This window comes from Eptatretus burgeri, chromosome 9 (assembly GCF_056783735.1).
Source record: "Eptatretus burgeri isolate ZD-2024b chromosome 9, Ebu_testis_v1, whole genome shotgun sequence".
NCBI lineage: Eukaryota > Metazoa > Chordata > Myxini > Myxiniformes > Myxinidae > Eptatretus > Eptatretus burgeri.
In genome coordinates this window covers 28786536-28807966 of record NC_140969.1, presented here as the reverse complement: position 1 = coordinate 28807966, position 21431 = coordinate 28786536, and the positions used below count along the sequence as shown (strand labels likewise).

The following is a 21431-nucleotide window of genomic DNA, read 5'->3' as shown; positions in this document are numbered from 1 at the left end:
AAGTGAGCTACTCGAAGATTTCATCTTTATGACCATGTCAGATAAAGCAGTGGGATTAACCTCATAGAGATGCTTAGGGATGGGCCAGTCTAAAGCAGTGGAACAGTGAGTGGGAATGAGCGATAATTATTTACTGACCTGCTTTGCTGTGAGTCTGGCAATTTTTGTCCTAAAAAAATTCGATAAAATGTCATAATCTGCAGTCGTGGGGACAAAGGAGAGCCAGAAAATGACATCTGTCCAATCTCAACAGTTAACTTTCAAACTTGTCTCCCTCCTCCAAAACCTGGTGTGCCTTGTCAAGTCTGTCTCTTGTGTCTGCTCCCCTTCCGTCCCTTACCTCGCTTCAAATGGCACCACAGCCGATTGCTCATGAGAAAGCCAAATCCCTCGATTCTGTGTTTGCTTCTAAATCTTGTGCAACCAACCCCTCACTCTGTACCCAACTAATGCAGTCGTACCCAACTCCTGGATTCTGTGTCTTTTGCACCTGAGAATGTGGGGAAGTTTCTGGCAACCCTCGACTTTAACTCTGCAACTGAACCGGATGGCATCGGCTTGCATGTCCTTAAATACTGCTCTGCTGCTCTTGCACCTCCTTTCTCTGCCCTGTTCACCATGTCATTTATCATAGGTCACCTTCCATCTGCTTGAAAATCAGCCAACATCACCGCATTACATAATCAACGTGCAAAAAGAGATCCTCTAAACTAAAGCTCTATTGGTTTACTTGCAATTATCAGTAAGGTCATAGAATCATCACAGTTGACATAAAATTTCTTCCTTTTTCTCCAACGACCTCATCTCTATCTTGGACATGCTGTTTATACTCTCCCAACAATGCATGGAGACCCTCAATGTCAGACATGGGATCAGGGCCGTCTCTCTGGACATATCTCGAGCTTTTAATTCAATCTGACATCCCCCATTGGTTGCTTTCCAAACTCTTTGCTGATGGCATCCAAGGCCAACTCCACTCTTGAGTTACTGACTTTTATCCATCTTGTTCACCCTCTGTGTCCTCCCCTACTCCTCAGGCTTACCCACATCCTTTATTTGTCTGTATCCCTCTTTTGTCCTTTTAATGATCTTTTGTTCTGAACTGTGTCCTGTCTTGTCTGTTCTGTGTTCCAGCTCTTCCATGACCCTTGACTTTGTATACATAAAAATATAAAATGAGAGAGCGGTATAAGACTATAAACGGTGAGGCAAAGAAAGTTGAAAGGGTACTTTGAAAAATTTACCCGATGTTGAAAGTGAGAGGCCCTGACTGAGGCACAGAAAACTGAGGGACCCATGAAGGAGGTTAAAGAGGAGGACGTTAGAAATGCTCTTGAGAAAATGAAACCTTGAGAAACCTGTGGACCATCTGAAGTTGGAGTCGAGTTGGTGGATGTGCTAGGAACTGAGGTAGTTCACTGGGTGGTAGAGTTTATTGGAAAAGTGTGGCGTGAGGAGAACATACCAGATGATTGGAGGAAGAGCATAATAATGCCAATTGTCAAATGGAAAGGGGTCATCTTAAACTGTAAATTACAGAGGGATCAAATTGATTGAGTATGTTATGAAGGTACTGGAGAGGATTGTAGATTGAAGGCTGAGGGAGATTGTGAAAATAGATCAGTTGCATTACGGATTCACGCAAGGAAGGGGAAAAGTAGATGCGATTTTCATCATGAGATAGATTCACGAAAAGACGCTGGAAGGAAATAAAAATCTGTACTTGGCATTCATAGGTCAAGCGAAGGCATATGATAGAATTCCAAGTGAAGTGGTGTCTTGGTGTTTGAGGAAGAAGGGTGTGCCAGAGAAGATTGTTAGAATCGGGAGTCAACATATGTGAAATGTATTTGGGAGCCAATGCAATGTTCAGGACAATGAACGGGGACTCACAATATTTTAGTTTGGGGGTTTGCCATCGCCGGAGTCCTGCATCAAATCTCTTCCTTTTTGTGACAGTGATGGATGTGCTAAGTGACAATATCAGAAATAGAGAACTGTGGGCTCTTATGCTCACAGATGACTTGGTCATAACAGCAGAGTCAAAGGATGATTTGCAGAGAAGAGTGCTGCAATGGCAAGAGCTTAGAGATCCAGGGATTGAAAGTTAATGCTGAGGAGACAGAGGTAATGGTGTGTAGTCGGACTGGATGGAGAGAGGGTCAAGATTCTAGATATAAGAGGTGGAGACCTGACAAGTGGACAAATTCAAATACCTTGGTTCAACACAAAAGGAAGGAAGAAGTTCTGAAGCACAAATTTAGGATACAGTGAAAGTAGCATGGGCAAAATAGAAGGAGGTTAGTGGAGATGTGATGAGGAAAAACGATGAAGAAGCAATCAATGAAGCATGGAATGAGCCAATTACAGGGAAAATCTGAAGAGTGTGGGATTGAGAGGGGAATATGTCAAGGACAGAGGGGAATGGAGAAGGTGGTTCTGAGTGACAAACTCATAACTGTTAGAATTAAGGCACAGAGAAGAAGAAGAAGAATTCTGCCCCTCCTGCCATAGACAGTGTCGTGATGACACGCCAGTATATGACTACGGTGCGGAAATAAAATCTAAACTACAACACGACAACCTGATTATGTGGCACTTGAAAACGTTCAAGGTCGAGAGACTGTAGATCAGTGTTGGAGAGATGGAATGTGTTCATTACCATTTGTTTCTTCTCTATCAATCTTTAATGAGGATGTGGCAGATGTTCCGTTTTCTGTACTAGTGTTTGTTTTGAATGCATGTCATAATCAGGTTGTCAACATGTCTGCAATGTCCACCTGTTATGTGTCCGTCCAAATTATTATATTGATGGTCAGTCATGAAAAAGGATAGACGTAGAGTGTTAAAGACAGCTGTACAACATTTGCTGCATAAAACAAGGCAAATGGTACCATGTATTTTATTTTAAAAATCAATTTTGTTACTCCCATTTATTGAAGAAATTTTTTTAAACTGTGCCCTTCCACATAAATATATGACAACTCAGTGTAGATGGGCCTTGAATTGATTAAAAATAAGTATTGATAGATAATTATCCCCCACGTGCAAAGTAAAAGCATTGTTAAGCAATTGGTTCACTCTATCTGTCTGTCTTCAAACGTCAATTTATGATCGAGGAACAACTTAATTTCAATTGAATGTTGTATTTTGAACACAAATCAGAAAACGAACATGTAGTTTAACAGTACTTTAGGCTCTAAATGTATCCCAATCGCACATGCACAGAGCGGAGTGATATATATATATATATATATATATATATATATATATATATATATATATATATATATATATATATATATATATATATATATATATATATATGATTATATATAAGCGGAGTGTTTGAAAATCATTCCAAACAAAAATCTTACTGTTTTTAGGGACGAAATAAAGGACACAAACAGGCTTGAAGAACTAATGTGTTAAATAAGTTGGTGTAAAAGATGCTGCATCAAAGGCAGTAAACATCCCAAAAGAAAATTCTACCTGTAAAATCTTTATTTTATTTCAATTAACTTATATACTTGAACACAAATCAACAATTAAATTATATATGTACTTGAACAAAAATTTTGAAGAAAAATATAAATGGGTGGGGGGGAATATTTTATTCGGCTGTGTCTGTCTGTCCTCCGTCTGTCCGTTATGCTACCTCATCCTAAAAAGTTGGGCAGAAATTCACCAAACTTGTGAGTTATGAACATCACATGGCAAGAAGGTGCAAGAGCGGTATCATTTTTGGCCCTGACCCTGAGGTGGGGTCAAAAAGTCAATTACCAATAAATACAATTATGGCCCATTTTAAAACATTTTTACATGAAACTTTGCATTTGCAATCAACATTGGGGGGCGCATGAAATATGTAACGATTTTTGTGATTTGACTCCCGGTTTATGCCTCTGGAGTGGGGACTTAGGGTCACAGGGGTCTAAACAGGAAAAAAAATTGAACTCTAAATTTGGTATCGAGTGATTCTTCCGAGTGGAACTTTTTACCATCTTTAAACTTTGCTTTAGGTGGGAAGCGTTGTGATTTGCCATGGCGCGCCATCGACTTCGCTCGAGTTATTCTCATAATTCCCTACTTATTTATAAAATGCAAGCTGCAGAGGCTTCATACTATTTTATGTTTATTGCTTTGTGAATAATATTTGGAAGTACTGATTGCTGTTATTCTGCCATCAAAATTGTTTTGCTTGTGTGCAGACAACAAAAAAACAACTACGCAGCGCCCAAGAGCAGTTAAGGGAGTACACTCTTCACAAAACGCATATATGTTGGTGTATAATCGCTGCAGGACACCTCTGCCACCACATCCTCTATTGCCAGGTATTTTTTTCATTCATTCTATGCCATCTGTCACCTTATTTGTCCGTTCTCTGCCTTTTGCTTTCGTTGTTGATCCGCTCTCCACTATCTTACATGACTTGCTTGATCCTTTGTGGTTGCTACTGTGGATGCAAATTTCTCTAAAATTAGCATAATGGGTTTAACGGCAATAAAAAGATACAAGTCTGAAGATGACGATGGTTCACGAGCGGCATTTGACGATGTATATTGTTTCAGAAGTCAAGGATGAGACAATGTGATAATGTTTGACCAAGTTATAAAAATGATAAACATGATGTGGTATGGGTGACAGGTTATTAGCTGCAAAATGTCGAAAACCCGGTTTCGTTCAACAACTTTCAAAATTTGACCTTTGCATAACCTTTAAGGGTCACAAAACAATGTTGTGGACATTAAAATAAGGAAACAGGATACGTGCTATAGCTTATTGGAGTTAGTTTGTCGAAGAAGGTCGAAAACTTGGTTCGATTCCCACAACTTTGAAAATTTGACCTTTGTGAACTTTAAAGTTCAAAGGTCAAGGATTATGACCTTTGGTGCAAAACTTCCTCTCGAACATTCCAGGAACAATATAACGTCATAGGCTATATGGCATTTCGCATTCCTCGGATTATCCTACTTTGATGAAATCAGCGTAAAAACAAACTTGAAGGGGGTGCCACGGGCAAGGTGTTCGAGATAGAGCAAAATGGTTTCAAGACTTTAGGTGGGGAATGACCTCAAGATTATGCATAAAAATATTGTCATCCGAGCTCAAAGTTTGGGCGGTCGTATGATTTTTTATGTCAAAATTCGCAATTTTCTATGTTTTGGACCTTGTGACCTTGACCTTGGGATGAAAATGAAAAATCGAACTCCGTGGGGCTATGCAGGTGCCTTTGGGCTAACCAAATACCGAAACCCCTGCCAGATTCGAAAAACCCCCTCGGAGAAGATGTAACTTGAAATCGGCTACCCCCTAAAAACACTTTTTTGGGGCGTGGCTCCGCCCATAATGGGCGCAGCATGCCCATTCTCAGGAAAACACAACTAGATCATGATATAAACCTCCCACCCAAATGTTATCAGGATCGGATAAAAACCCACGGAGCTATACTCGGGACAGACAGACAGACAGACACACACCCATAACGAATATAGTGGTCACTGACTGACTCGTGAACCAATAAAAATGTTGGCAATTAAACTTGATTGATAATTACCTTGAAAAAGTAAATGTTTTTAGTATAAAGCACAATGTATTGTTATAACCCGGAAATGGGAAATGTATTCAAAATGCAGCATGATTATTACATCCATGTGCTTGAACATGTATCTATTTTTCATAATATGTATTTGCATTTTAAATGACCTTGTATCTCTTGACTGTTTTGGAAGGTTACCAGTCTGAAAATTAAAAATACCCCTGTTTCCCAAAACAGATTGGTCTTCCAAATAATCTTCAATCTTTATTCAGCAGAATAGAATCACCTATTATTTGATTTAGCTTATTAATTTTTCTATACGACCTTGCAAGGTCAGGTTAGATCTGTGACCTGCTACAGGTACCATGTAAACCTGTACTAACCTGTTCCATGGTCGGGTTGTCTGCGACTAAACCGTCTCCCCCACCAGGTTTTGTGGTGAGGAGGGTGTTTGGATATGGACACCCAGCAGGATTAAAAACAAAACCTGTCAAAGGGCGGAGGAGCTCCTTGTAAGCCAACGGCCATCCATATCTAGTGCCCAACTGTGTCTACGGACGTCCTCCTGCAATTGGGTTAATTTTTATTAGGAGGTTGGTGGCAGGATTTGCACTTCGGCCACCGTAAAACCCTTCATTCTGCAAAACACAAAAACGCAAAAAAAATCTGAAAACCCACTCCGTGGTACCTCCTGTGCAGCTTCCCTTCGCAGGGCAGCTCACTGGATGATGGGATTGGGGCAAAGCCATTGGGACCCCAATCTTTGATGATAGGAGGGAAACCATGGGGTAACATTCCTGGGTCAGATTGCGGGAGAGTGTGTCGGAGTGGTGCTGAGGTATCGTCCACCAGACCGCGGTCTCCTTGGGTTAACCTGAGGCGGTCCCTTCCGGTGGGTGCCTGGAATGTCCTATCACTAAGAGAGGATGATCACCTGTCTCTGTTATCATCTGAGCTCAAGCGTTTGGACATTGGTATTGCAGCACTCTCTGAGGTTCGGAGACCGGATTGCGGCGAGATAATGGTGGGTGGTTACACCTACTATTGGTCTGGTTGCTCTGATGGTTACCATACTCAAGGAGTTGCTGTAGCTGTGTCCAATACGCTGACCCCAATGATAATTATTGAGGTAACACGGGTCAACGAGTGTATTATGAGACTAAGGATTAGTCACTCCTTAGGTGTCATTTCCCTGGTCTCTGTCTATGCTCCGACTGAGGCGAGTGACCTCACCGTGAAGGATGCATTCTACACCACGCTCGAGTCTGTGGTTGATCAGTGCCCCAGACGAGATAAAGTCTAGTCTTGGGGGATTTCAATGCATCGACTGAAACTGATAGGGATGGTTATGAGACATGTGTTGGTCCCCATGGGTCAGGAACTATGAACCAGAATAGTACTAAGTTCCTTGACTTTGCAAGAAGTCATGGATTTAGGGTGGCTGATTCATGGTTTCAGCACCCACAAGCTCATCGCTGGACTTGGTATTCTAACGCTGGCGGTGTGGCAAAGGAGATTGACCATGTCCTCGTTGATGGTCGCTGGAGGATGATCCAGAACTGCAGGGTCTACCGGCGTGCTCAGTTCCTCAATACTTTCCACCGGCTTGTTGTAGCAACTCGAAAGCTGCACCTTAAATCCGGGAGAATGGTACCATCTCAGCCTCGGCTGGATGTTGGCAAGCTCAATGACGCGAGGGTTGCTGAGGAGTTTGCGAACAGGCTGAGTGGACTTTTGGGGGGTCTGGGTGCTTTGGGGGGTCCTGAAGAGTTGTGGAGTGCCTTCAAGACCACCATCCTTGATGTTGTGGGTGGATGTCTTGGGACTCACCGCAGGGCAAAGAAGAATTTTGTCTCTCAAGGGACACTGGATACCATTGACCAGAGTCGCAGGGCCAGGCTGAATGGCAGAGCTGAGCTGTTCAGGGAGCTGAGGCGTAAAACTGTACGTGCACTAAGGGTGGACAAGGAGGCCTATGTGCGAGGAATCTGAGGGGGTAGAGCATCACCTGTGGACAGGTGATTCTCGTCCCACTTACAGGGGTATTCGTGCATTGCGTTCATCCCAGCCCATCCCTCTGAGCACTGCAGTTAGAGCAGAAAGTGGTAGGCTCTTGACAGAGGAGTCTGAAGTGAAGGCCCGCTGGGCCGGTTACTTTGAGCAGTTGTACCAGGCTGATCCACCAGCTGTCGAGTTGGACACCAAGGGTGTTACAATCCCTGTTGCTGACCCTCCAATCAACTGTGGTCCACCTTCGCTTGTGGAAACACGGGCTGCGGTGAACCAGTTGAAATGGGGGTAAAGCTCCAGGGATCTGTGGCATCCATGCTGAACTTCTCAAGGCTGGTGGAAATGCTGCACTCATGTCGTTGCATGCAGTTTTGTGCTCTGCCTGGAACACAGGCATCATCCCAACTGATTGGCAGAGGGGCCTTGTTGTTCCTCTCTGGAAAGGGAAGGGTGATCGCCAAGACTGCAACAACTACCGAGGGGTGACGCTGCTCTCAGTGCCGGGCAAGGTCTTTGCTCGGATAATTCTTGATAGGGTTTGCCACCATCTGCTTGAGCACCAGCGTCCAGAGCAGTCAGGCTTTACACCAAAGAGGTCAACGATTGACCGTATCCTTGCCCTTCATGTCCTCACTGAACGCAGACGAGAGTTTCGGCAGGGGCTGCTTGCAGCCTATGTTGATCTCTGTAAAGCGTTCGATTCAGTGAATCGGGATGCCCTCTGGAGGATTCTTGGTCTTCGTGGGGTGCCACCAAAACTGATCGATCTGATGTCTGAACTCTACTCTGGTACTGAGAGTGCTGCAAAATGTGGTGGTACCATCTCTGACTTATTTCCAGTTGTTACTGGAGTTCGTCAGGGGTGTGTACTGGCCCCCACACTTTTCAGCACTTGTATGGACTGGGTCCTAGGGAGGATGTCAGAGGGATCAAGCTGCGGTGAATCGTTTGGGTATGTCAAGATCTCGGACCTTGATTTCGCCGATGATGCAGTCATCTTTGCGGAGACTTTAGATATCCTTTTGGTGGCCCTCGAGGTGCTGAATGAGGAGTCTGAGCCGCTGGGATTACGGGTTTCTTGGGTCAAAACTAAGATCCAGGCTTTCGGTGACATCTTGGATGCTGCTGTCCTGTCTGTGTCTGTTTATGGTGAGGATGTTGAGGTCGTGGAGAGATTCACTTACCTTGGCAGTGATGTTCATGTATCTGCTGGCTGTGAGTCATAGGTCAATAGACATCTGGGTCGGGCCTGGGGAGTCATGGATTCACTGGATCATGGGGTGTGGCGCTGCCGGTACCTGTGCAGCAGGACGAAAGTCCGAGTCTTCAGGTCCTTGGTGCTTCCAGTCTTGCTCTATGGATGTGAGACTTGGACTCTGACCAAGAATCTGAGACGGAGACTTAATTCCTTTGGTACCAGGTCTCTTCGGAGAATCCTTGGCTATCACTGGTCGGATTTTGTGTCCAACGAGCGGTTGCTGAGAGAGACTTGGATATTTGTTACCTGCATAGTCCGTGAGCATCAGTTGCGGCTGTATGGACATGTGGCTCGTTCTCCTGAGGCTGATCCTGCTCACCAGATTCTCTCAGCGAGGGAGTCTCGTGAGTGGAGGAGGCCAATGGGCTGACCACGTGCCTCGTGGTTGCAGCAGGTTGACCGGCATCTCAAGGAGATGGGGATGGGCCTGGCATCTGCTTGGGGGATGGCCAGATGGAGGCCCCTGGAGTACTGGTGGAAAGTGGACGCAGCGACGCGCTGTTCTGGCACATGCTCCCATACCTGACCCTGACCTGACCTTGCAAGTCGAGCTCGAGCCTGTTCTTGAATGGCTCAAATTAAGGGGCAGACACTACCGTTTTGGGAAGTTTGTTTGCATCAATCAATCTGATTACTGAAGAACTAACTGCAGATCTGTGTTCTGCAATGTTGTTCGTCAGTCTTAAGAAAATGGCCTCGAAGCTGAAGTGAGGATAGTTGAAAGAAGTGATCCGCTGGTATTTTTTTAAGACCATGCATTTTGGAATACCAGCCCCATAAGGTTGTATGTATTTCTAAGATCAGCCTGTTGTCCTCAACAACCTCTGTTGGGAATGTGTTTCAACTATTTAAGGTTCTGTGATGTTATGGCCAGGGTTTTCTGCTCAGTGACTACATTTGATGGATTTCCATCAAGGAAATAAGTAAACCAATTGGCTTTCTGAACACTATGGACTGCAAACTTGTCTTTGTGGAATTAAAGGAGCCAGTCTCCTCACCTTTTTTTTCATGTATAATATGTTTTTGATACCAGATGTTTTGCTATTCTGAGACAAAAGGCCATTTTGCTATTAGATTTTAAAAATACTTTTCAATTAAAAAACACAAAACATTTCATTGTTCTGATCTGCTGAGACTGGCATGAATCATGCTTGTTATGTATCCTGGGTACAACTGTGTTTATTCAGATTGGCTGATGCAACTTGTGAAACAAGATTCTTCAAAATTTGAAGAGTTTTCTGATCAACTTGCAACCTTGAGGAAGAAAGACATGGATGCCGGCATTGCTAAGCATGAAGAAGTGAAATTGTTATACCAGATTTTGCCTGTTCTTAATGGTAAGGCACACACTTTTCCTCAGAATTTCTCATCCGGAATTGTATTACCCACCTACTTTTTTCTTAAGTCACTTTTTTTTTTTTTTTTTGTATACCTTGGTCGAGGCTCGTATGAGAGCTAACACACAACTCACAGCAAGGAGGCATGAGACAAGAGGGGCGGGAGTGGAAGGGACAAAACATTGGGGAACAGACACAGGTGAACTGTGGAAGGGAGAGGGATGGGGATGGGACGGGGAACATGGCGAGGGGAAGATGGACATTAAAGGGACTTTCAGGAAGGAAAGCAGGAGAATTGAAGGAAGTGGGCTTGGGTGGATTATCGGGGGTAGAAAAGATCGAGGATTTGGATGGGGGAAGATAAGAGGTGGTGGTGAACAGCTGTTTTGAAAGCCTGGAGGGAAGAATGGGAAAGAATAGAGTGAGGAAGTTTATTCCAAAGGCGGGAAAAAAGAGGAATGAAAGAGTGAAGATGAGCAGTGATTCGTGATTTTGGTAGTTTTACCAGAAGGGGGTTGTTGGCGGACCTTGAGCGCCCTGTGGAAATGTGGTTGGGACAAATCACAGAGAGAGCAGGGGGGCAAGGCTGGAGAGGAGTCGGTAGAAGACAGAAAGACCACCGACCAACCTGCGGTGATTGAGTGAGAGGCCCAAAGACTCAGCTTCATTGCGGGAGATGCCAATGATCTTAAAAGCCCTGGTTTCGACAGCGTGAAGTCGAGAAAGGTGGGAGGCAGGAGCACCAGCCCAGAGGGGAGAGCAGTACTCCATCAGGCTACGGACAAAAGCTTTGTAAGTGGTCAGGAGCTCAAGAGGGCCGAGGAAGGACTTTGCACGACGGAGGATTCACAGTCGGCGACTGGCTTTGAGGCAAGGTTGGAAATGTGACTTTCCCAGGAAAGGTCATGGCAGATAGTGAGACCCAGAAGCTTGAAAGAAAAGACTTCTTCCAGAGGATTGTTGAGAAAGTGGATGGGGGGGTTTTGTAAACGGTCCTTTCGAAGAGACATAGTGAGAGTGTGAGATTTGTCTGGATTGAAAGACATGTTCCACGTGTTGGACCAGTTTGTGATTTTATCCAGATCTGCAGTGAGCGAAGAAGCTGCTGCTTGCCGGTCTGAGGGATGACAGATGGTACGGCAGAGGGTGGAGTCATCGGCAAAGAGAAATAGAGGATTTTCCAGAGAGTCCGAGAGATCATTGATGAAAACCAGAAAAAGAACAGGGCCCAGAACGCTACCTTGAGGAACTCCAGCCTGCACAGGAAGAGGGGATGAAAGAACTCCATTTAGGGCCACACGTTGACTGCGACAGGAGAGGAAGTCTGCGAGCCAGGAGAGGAAGTCTGCGAGCCATGAGTGGAGATGGCCTTGAATACCATGGGAAGAGAGTTTGGTGAGTAGGGCAGGGTGCCAGACTGTGTCAAAAGCACGTGATATGTCCAGGGATACGGCTCGGATTTCCTGTCTGGCATTGAGGACCTCCATCCATTGATGGGAGAGCAGTAGCAGCATATCTAGGGTAGAGTGACCTGGTCTGAAACCAAATTGATGATTGGAAATCAAGCCATTGGAGAAGAGGAAGGATTTCATGTCTGAAGCGATGATGGATTCCATAACCTTGCTGATGATTGGGAGAAGGCTGATTGGTCTATAGTTACAGGGATCTGTTTTTGCACCTTTTTATGCAGGGCAGTGATGTTAGCAGATTTCCAAGCAGATGGCAGATGACCTTGGGAAAATGAGAGGGTGAATAGAACAGAGAGAGGGTGAGCAAGAGCAGAAGAGCAGGCTTTGAGGACACGTGGGCTGATGCCGTCTGGACCGGTTGCAGAATCTGACTCGAGGTTTGAAAGCAAGCTCTCCACCTTGTCAGGAGAAAAGGATACAGAGTCCAGGGACAGTTGGGTGCGACTGGGTAAAGTGGGTAGAGATAGTGATGGGTTTGGGACACAAGATTTAGCTGCAAACACCGAGTTTAGACATTCAGCTTTATCACGTGTGGAATCAGCAGTGCGGCCATTTGAGGTAAGGGAGGGGATGGAGGGGAACATACACCAGAAACAGATTTGATTAAACGCCACCAGGATTTTGAGGAGGGAGAGAGGTTTGAGAGTTCAGACTTGAGATGAGAAAGATGTTGTTTTCTGGCTCTCCTGAGGGTAGATACACACTTGTTCCGAGCTTTGTGGAAAGAACTGAGATTGCCCTCAGTTGGGTTTGCTTTCCATGAGGCAAAGGCAAGTTGTTTCAGGACAACTGCCTCGCCACAAGCTTCAGTAAACCACGGGCGGGAGGAAGGGTAAGACAACTGAACACGAGAGGGGATAAATCTGTGCATGAGGGAGAGCAAGTTTCTTTGAAAGAATTCCCAGGATGAGTTGATGTTTGAGAAAGTAGTGATAGGAGACCAGTCTGTAAGTTTGATGGCTGCTCGGAGACCCTGCCAGTCGGCTTGAGTGAAATGCCAGACTCGACGGCGGTGAGGTGGTTCTCTGATAACAGCCAGAGAGATGTCCACTTTAACAAGGACATCTTTAACACTTGCCATCTTTCTTTCCACACCAAACTTCCAGAAACTGTGAATAAGCCACAGATATTTTCTCCTTGGATACGTATTGCTTTTTACTTATGGAAACACTTTAGATGGAACTTACAAACAGAAGTCCTTTATTCTTTCATTGAGGAACAAATTATGCTTCTCACATACACTGCTATTAAAAAAAATACCGGGCGTAGTGGCATGCGCCTGTAATCCGGCTACTCGGAGGCTTGGGTTGGAGGATCGCTTGAAGACGGGAGCTCTGCACTGGGCCGCGCGATGAGAGGGTGTAGGGCAGCCCGGAATCATGGCGAAACCCAATCCTTATCCCTGTGTCGTAAGAGGCGACCAGGGTTGCGTCAGGAAGGGCATCCGGCGTAAAACCTAAGCCAAATAAGTATGCGGATCATAACGGATGATCCGCTGTGGCGACCCCTAACGGGAGCAGCCGAAAGACGAACAACAACAACATACACTGCTATTAAAATGGGCATAATTTATTATCCCTGTGTTTTTTGAAAAAATGGGGGGATATTGTAATCATCTCTGTCTGTCTGTTCGTCGATCATGCTATCTCCTCCTAAACCATTGCACATAAATTCACCAAAATTGGTAGTTATGATCACCATATGGCAAGAAGGTGCAAGAGCAGTGCCATTTTTGGGGCAGGAGAGAAAAGTGCAGCCATGCAGGTGAGAGAATAGGATTTCTGCTCTTAGCGTTGCTCCTATCGTGTTTTTTTTTTCTAGCATGTTGCCAGTGGCCGCCTGACGCGCTCTCATTGGTCCCTCTTTGGGGAGCCTTACCCCCACCTTCTCAGAGTCTGGTGCTCTTGTATAGTCCATTCATGCTCATGCCAGCTATGTGGAGGCACCTTTTTCTCGACGATTCTGTTACATGTGACTGTTTTGGCTTCATGTGGAGCCTGGTGCTGCCATTATTTAATTTAAATGAAATCGTATAGCGACAGGTTACAATTGAGAAAACCACAGTAAATACCAAGGTGGGGAGATGTGGAGCTAAGACACAAATATTTTGGGAGGGAGATGAAGGAACTTCACTCAAACAAACTCAACACTGCCTGTCATACACTTATTACATATGCTTATGCTGAACATGTACCATGGAAATAACTTGGAAACGTGAGCCACATCCCTCACAATATTAAAATATGTCACTAAAATGAAAGTATTGAATTGGCCTTCTCAAATAATATAAACAGAATAGAAAGCATCCCAAATGCAAAGCCCATCCACATCCAATTTGTATTTGAACTAAACTTGATGAAAATTACAGCTTTAAAAACAAAAAAAGTGAATTTTATTAATCTAGAGCAAATACCACCCGTCGCTTCGCTGACAGAAAAACTAGAAAGGGAGACAGAGATATCGATATAGATATTGTTGGGGGGCCGCGCCGTCGGCCGCGAGCACGACCGCTAAACGGAGTCGCAAGTCGGCTCGACCGATCGCCCGGAATTCAGATCGTACTGTTCGGAAAAGTCCGAAGAGTACGGGTCCCTTTCGGACCGTGAAGGGTCAATATTTCCACCACGTGGTACAGGGTTATTTGCCAAATCTTCAAAATAGCTCGAGACCACGTGGCGATCTACCGAGTCTTCACACCCTCGACGGAACTCGTACGAAAACGAGCCGCTTCGCACGCTCGTTCCGTGTGCGATTCCGAGCGGTTTAATCGCCGAGAACTGTCGGTCCAAATGTCCCCTTACGGTGGCACAACGGCCTTGCTAATCTTCCCCAGCATGCGACACGCTCAGCCAATGAAAGAAGGGACGCGAATGAACTGAAACGTTTAACAACTGGGGTATTTATTCAACTATAATGGGGGGATTAGGGAAGCACGTAAGAAGCAGAATTAAACCGAATAAAGCAAGGCAATGTTATACAGCGAGAAAGCACTTATACAGTTCACTATTTACGGACGGGCCCACAGACACATACACACATGCACACGCAAATAATTGGACCGAAAAGTCTTTATTTGGACCTCCAGCCCGGAGGACAGTCGGCTGAAGATCAGGGTAGCTGCCTGGCTACCTGGCCGCGAGCGCGCGGCTGGTCGTCCACTCCTTCCCGGGGGCTCCGGTCGCCGAAGGACGGGCCAGCGCAGCGGAATGCGGCTAAGGTGAGACGAGGTGGTGTCCAAGCTCGTGACCGTGTGGAGGAGGAGGAAGAAGATGACTGCGACGATCAAGCCCAGCCAGGCAGACTCCTCGCGAGGATCCTCTGCTCCTTTATATCCTCCCCGGCGCGCTTGCTCGGGCAGACATTCTTTTCCGCATTTTCTAGACGTGGCTCAACCCTTCCCCCACTTGGCGTTTTGCCAAGCGAATCGGTGGGTGGGGGCTCAACCTTTCCCCTAGTAAGCGCGCGGAGGATGCCGGGAGCTGAAGGTTTCTGCTTGGTGTTTGGGGGTGGGAGTTGACCTCTCCCCTAGTAAGCACGTGGGGGATGCCGGGAGCTGAGGGTTTTTGCTTGTTGTTTCATTCTGAGCTGGAGTGGTCCGCTCTGTTGTTGCAGTTGAAATGACAAGAAATCCTACTTCAAAAACAAATCACAGCGCATTTACATTGATTTACCCATAAGACAAGGGAAAGGAAGCTATCTATAAAACACATACCGAGATATCTGAGCTAAAGGACCTGAATGTTGAGTGTGCTCATGGCTTCCAGATTCGCAACTATATATATATATATATATATATATATATATATATATATATATATATATATATATATATATATATATATATATATATATATATATATATCTATATATATATATATATATATATATATATATATATATATATCTATATGGAGGAAGGGAAGGCAGACGTGTGGTGGAGCGTTAATTACTATTCATACTGTCTCATCAAAATTATTCTGCAAAGAATACAGTGAAGATGGAAACAAAATAATGTCTGAAATCCATTTTCTACCAGTCATACAATAAATTCGCCTGGAGACAAACACTGCCCCGACATGTCTGGAGACAAAACCCGCCGGAGGCATCCACAACCAAGCCGTCTGGACGTGTCAGAGCAGTATTTTTCTCAGGAGACAAACTCCCATCCAGAAATAAATAACGCCCGGACACGTTCGGAGCCAAGCTGTCCGCAGACAAACACCGTCCAGAGCCAAGCTGTTCAGAGACAAACATCGCTCGGAGACAAACTCCTGTCCGGACATAAACGCTGCCCAGATATTAACTATTTTTTTTTTAAGCTGTAATTTTCGTCAAGTCGAGTTCAAAGAAAATTGGATGTGGATGGGCTTTGCATTTGGGATGCTTTCTATTCTGTTTATATGATTTGTGAAGGCCAATTCAATACTTTCATTTCAGTGACATATTTTAATATTGTTAGGGATGTGGCTCACATTTCCAATATATGTACTATATATATATATATATATATATATATATATATATATATATATATATATATATATATATATATATATATATATATATATATTGTTACGCATTCGCGCCCGCCGGTGTGCGATCGGCTGCGTACCTCTAATCGCAACCGTGTCGCCCACTGGACGGACAATTCAGTCGTGACTTTCCGGAGCTAAAGCCGGAACCCTGTCACGGGTGGGTCTTCAACCCCAGCACGGCCGTTCCAGTTGTCTACCGGCGTAAGATAGGGTCACTCGCCGAATTCGATATACCTAAGTACCTGCGCGGGGAGCTGACCGGGCAGCCGTACCTCGACTCAGGTCGGCTTGGGACACGAACTGCTTAAGCGGACCGTTCCGTTCTGCAGTGATAACCGAGCGGTTATTATCGCCGACCTCGCCGGATCTGATTCTATTTAACGGGTGTTTGAAACCCCACTATTTATTCCGTGATGCAAGATGGCATTTTCAATAGGGGAAAGAGGACGCAACGGACGGGATAATTCAAGCCAGGCACATTTATTTAGACAACACGTATGCAGGCAAATAGGGAACAAAAGAAAAACACGCATGCAGTTCATTTATGAAGATTGTGGGACGTATGCATGCAACTATACAGCCAAACACAATGCAAAGGAAAAAGCTAATACCGTCTATCTATTATGTAAGTCACTTATACAGTTTTTCTTGACAGACTGCGCCACGACAACATTCATTCAAAAGCCCAAAAGAAAAGGACCCCCTCACAGACAAGGAGGTCAGGCTGGACCACTTGGGTCTTTATGACGCGGGACCTGGAAGACCGAACGGGTCCCGCGAGACCGTAGCAGGTTACTTGCACCCTCGAGGTGCCTCGGTGGTCGGCAAGCTCTCTCCGGCACTCTCCGTCTGACTGCGTGGCAGAGCTGGTCCTCCACACACAGCCCTCATGACTTTGCGCCCAGAGGGAAAGGCAGCACCTCTACATCGTCCACCCCAGAAGGCGAAACCACCAAAGCCACGCGATTGGACCGCACCAGTGACGAACCACACCAGCGATGGACCCGAACACCGACTCAAAAGACAAAGGACCAAGACTAAGTTCCAGCTCGAAAACCACCAAAGAAAGACAGACAAAGGCCACCCCGAAGACCAAGACACGAAGCTCGCGTGCTGTCCGCCTTATATCCCCTGGGGCTCAGCGCTTTGCCCCTCCCCGTTTTCGGCTCCGCCTCCCTTCCAGGCTTTTCGAGAAGCTCCTAGCGCCTCATTCCTCGTATCCACCAATCGCGAGCGAACTGCCTCGCCCTTCCACTCGCACTAAACGCGGAGAAAAAAAGGCGGGAAACCCTGCGCACCATTGGAGGTTTCTTTTCTCGGTCTATTTACTCACATTCTCGGACGGTTTTCGACACGGAAAGGGTTGTAGCGTGGTTTGTGGAGGATGGTGTTTCACAGCTGGTGTAGCGGCGAAGTTGGTTAGATGGTGGCTACTTGTGGAGATTGTGGCGTGGTTGGTGGTGGTTGTTGGCGTTGTGGTTGTTTGGGGGGTGAAGTTGGTTGCTGTAATGGTGGTCGTGATATGGTCGGTCCAAAATAACGATAGCAACAGAAAAACCTACCTCAAAAGGTCACAGCCCAGTGAACACGAAGAAATCCCTCTAAACAACAGTGGGGAAACCTATCTGAACACTCACTTACCAGGATAACTGATCAAAGGAACCTTTATGGTGTTCTGCGAATTTCCACAGCCGTAACACTACCCCCTCCCCTTTTAACAGACTCGTCCCGAGTCGTCAAATTTTCGTGTGCCATCATGTGTAAGTTCTCCCCGAGTACGATTTACCTTCGGATCCCTGAGTGCGACATTCAGTGTATTCCTGTCCCCAAAAATAAGTAACCTACGGGCTGAGTAACTAACTAAACAAGCTGTCATAGACTGGTACTTACGAAATCGTCAACTTGACCTCTGACCTTGTCTAATAAAAGCTGTCTCTTGAGAAGGTAGCGACGCAAACCAGAAGTTTCTACGATGATTCTGTACCAAACCATCAAAAATCGAATATTTTGGATGTTTGACCTCACTGTGACCTTGACCTTTGACCGATTTTGACCAAAATCTAATCAGCGCGAGCCATCACCCTCCTGAATCACGTGGTGTAATTTGACATTGGCAGCTTCTTCCATTCTCGAGTTATCGTGCCTACAAACAAACAAACAAACAAGCAGTCATAGACTGGTACTTACGAAATCGTCAACTTGACCTCTGACCTTGTCTTATAAAAGCTGTCTCTGGAGAAGGTAGCGACGCAAACCAGAAGTTTCTCCAATGATTCTGTATCAAACCATCAAAAATGGTAACGTCGACCAAAGCAAAATTCTCCATTTCTCCACGCAATTAAACCTTAACGTAACTTAACGACGCGTCTGCTCGAGCGCACTGCATCATGGGACGACCTGTGACGCATCGAGTGAAATATTTTTTATACAATCTTAAAACGTCTCCAAAACATCCGATTTTTACCAGAATTTCGACAACCGAGTTTTAAGCGCCCTCAGCGATCGCAAAAACCGAAGACCAAACAAACAAACATACAAACAAGCAGTCATAGACTGGTACTGACGAAATCGTCAACTTGACCTCTGACGTTGTCTAATAAAAGCTGTCTCTAGAGAAGGCAGCGACGCAAACCAGAAGTTTCTACGATGATTTTGTTCCAAACCATCAAAAATCGAATGTTTGACCTCACTGTGACCTTGACCGTTGACTGATTTTGACCAAAATCTAATCAGCACTAGCCATCACCCTCCTGAATCACGTGGTGTAATTTGACATTGGGAGCTTCTTCCGTTCTCGAGTTATCTGTACCAAACCATCAAAAATCGAATATTTGACCTCACTGTGACCTTGACCTTTGACCGATTTTGACCAAAATCTAATCAGCACTAGCCATCACCCTCCTGAATCACGTGGTGTAATTTGACATTGGTAGCTTCTTCCGTTCTCGAGTTATCGTGCCTACAAACAAACAAACAAACTAACTAACTAACAAACAAACAGAAACGGAAGTCATCAATATACTTACGAAATCTTTAGATTTCGTAAGTAACAAACAAACTGAAGTCATCAATATACTTAGGAAATCTTTAGATTTCGTAAGTAACAAACCCACTCATGCAGACGACTTAACGACATTGCCGGCGCTACGACAAACATACAGGGGGCGCAACTCATTTACAATTTACAACTTATCCTTAACTTGTAAATTTACACTAAACCATGGCCCAGGATCGATGAACTCTGTAGAAAAGAAAAAACAGCAGGGAGCCAGGCTGCTCACATGCAGTCTTTGGCTCATGAAATGAATGCAGTGCAGGGAATTTGGCCGGCTGCTCAAACGCAGTCCTCGGCCTCCCCCGTGAAATGAGCGCAGTGAACACAAGACGGTCCACGGGCTGCACAAATGCAGTCTCCGTGCACGGTTGCCTGCAAGGCAGTCCCTGCAGAACCGTGAATGGTACTGACTCGAGCAACAAACGTTGCACGGGCCTCCAATGCGGTCCCGTGATGCAGCTGCCTACAGGGCAGTCACTGCAGTACACGCGACGATCTGACGCAGCAAACAACGTTGCACGGGCCGCCAATGCGGTCCCGTGATGCGGCTGCCTACATGGCAGTCCTCGCAGCACGCGCGATGATCCTGGCGCACATGGTGATTAATGGGGGCAAATGCAAAACAGAAATGGGGCAGGCTTTGGCAGGCAGACAAGGCATGGCAAGGCAAGACAAGGCCGTTGTAGCAAAACGGGCCGGTGGTGAAGCTGACCGGCACAGGCCTTGTAGTAAAACAGCCGGCAGATGATCCGACCGGCACAGGCCTTGTAGTATAACAGCCGGAAGATAAACTAGCCGGCCTCTTGCCTTGTACTGGAGGTTCGTGGACGGAGTGCGGTGGTGTTGGCCACTCGGAAGGCGGGCTCGGACCTACCCTACTGTCTCCCTCCCAACCTATTGCCTTTGCCTGTCTCTGTTCATACCCACTCCCTTAGTTTGCAACCAAAACAAATTTAGCCCCAACTTATTTTTTTTGTTTTATTTTTATTTTTATCTCCCTTCTATAAATTTGTCTCCTAACCCCCTTTACAGTCTTTGCCCGGCTAACCTATCACGTCACCGAGCCTACTCCCAACCCCTACATTCCCTTCCTGGAGGGGAATAAGGGAGAGCTAGCGTCCTGTGTCGAGGCCCAATGAAGCCTCAGAATGGCCTCCTCAGATTTCAGCGATCTCAACCCAAGGTGGGTCCAGTGGCCCACAACGAGAACGAAGGGATGGATGGTGCGGAGGGGTACACTTCCTAATCTACCCTAACCATTTAGCTGTTAACTACCCCGGGGCTTTCCAAAGCGCCTCTCACTTAAACTATCGGTTCTATCAACCCAAATTCCCGTCGCCTGTGTTGGTGTCCTCACAATTTCGGGCCTCACCCTCCAATTTTCCTCCCGTGCCCTCACACGGTTTCATGGCTGGGACGCGTGACTCCCTTGGCAGGAACTACCCTCTGCCGATTCTCCAACGATGGCACCCCTGGGCACTACACTGCCTCCGATCCTACCAGCTCCCTAAAACTGGGGAGTGCCCTCTCTGTCGACTCCCCCTCGATGCCCACTTGGCATGTTGGCGCCCCGGGTCCCTTTCCGAGGGTCGCCTCTGCCCAGTACACTGCCCCCGTGGCATTTGACGGCACGGGCCCCGCATCGTGTGGGTCACCCGTGCCCACTACGCTATCCCGGCCCCCCATGGGCCCTTGGCCTATCGCGGCTGACTAGCCCGGTTCCCGGGGTACCCACTCAGCGATACTCACCATTCGTAGCCACGCTCCCAGCCTGTCAACAGGGCTCCTGCACCCCTCCAAATGGGTTTCGAGCCTACACTCCCAACAACAGCAAAACGACCTCCGTTTTGTAAATTTAACTAACCCAGTAACTCGCATTACTCTCACCCCGGGGTCCCTTGGGCGGGAATCACTCCTCCCCCCAATCACTCATCGCACCCATGCATTCCACATCCACTCCATTCACCCAGGCCCGCTGGCCTCACTCACTCATCATGCTTCCACTCTTCTCTTCTCACACATCGTTGATCACTGCCATTCTTCTTGCTAAATCCCTCAACTAACTCGTGCTCCCTCGTCATCCCTTACACTATCGCACATTCCTTTTAACACTACGTAGCTAAGCTACGTACCCGCTACACATCCAAAGTCTGTCACTGTCCTCAAATATCCCATTTTTGCAGGGGGTCTTCCACCCCTACCGAGGCACGTGAACTCGTGGAAAGGCT

General features: G+C 46.1%; 1 protein-coding gene across 4 annotated transcripts in view; it reads left to right on the top strand.

The window, feature by feature from the left end:
- The window catches only part of USP48 (ubiquitin specific peptidase 48), a 180711-nt gene that overhangs the window by 30624 nt on the left and 128656 nt on the right, over positions 1-21431 (top strand). For all 4 annotated transcript variants that reach the window (XR_015061515.1, XM_085894514.1, XM_085894513.1 and 1 more), the window contains exons 9-10: positions 4212-4334; positions 9995-10144. Coding sequence is in view for 3 of the 4 variants with exons in the window: in XM_085894514.1 (XP_085750640.1) it covers positions 4212-4334; positions 9995-10144 (273 nt within the window). In the remaining variant the exon portion in view is untranslated. The remainder of the gene's footprint in view (positions 1-4211; positions 4335-9994; positions 10145-21431) is intronic.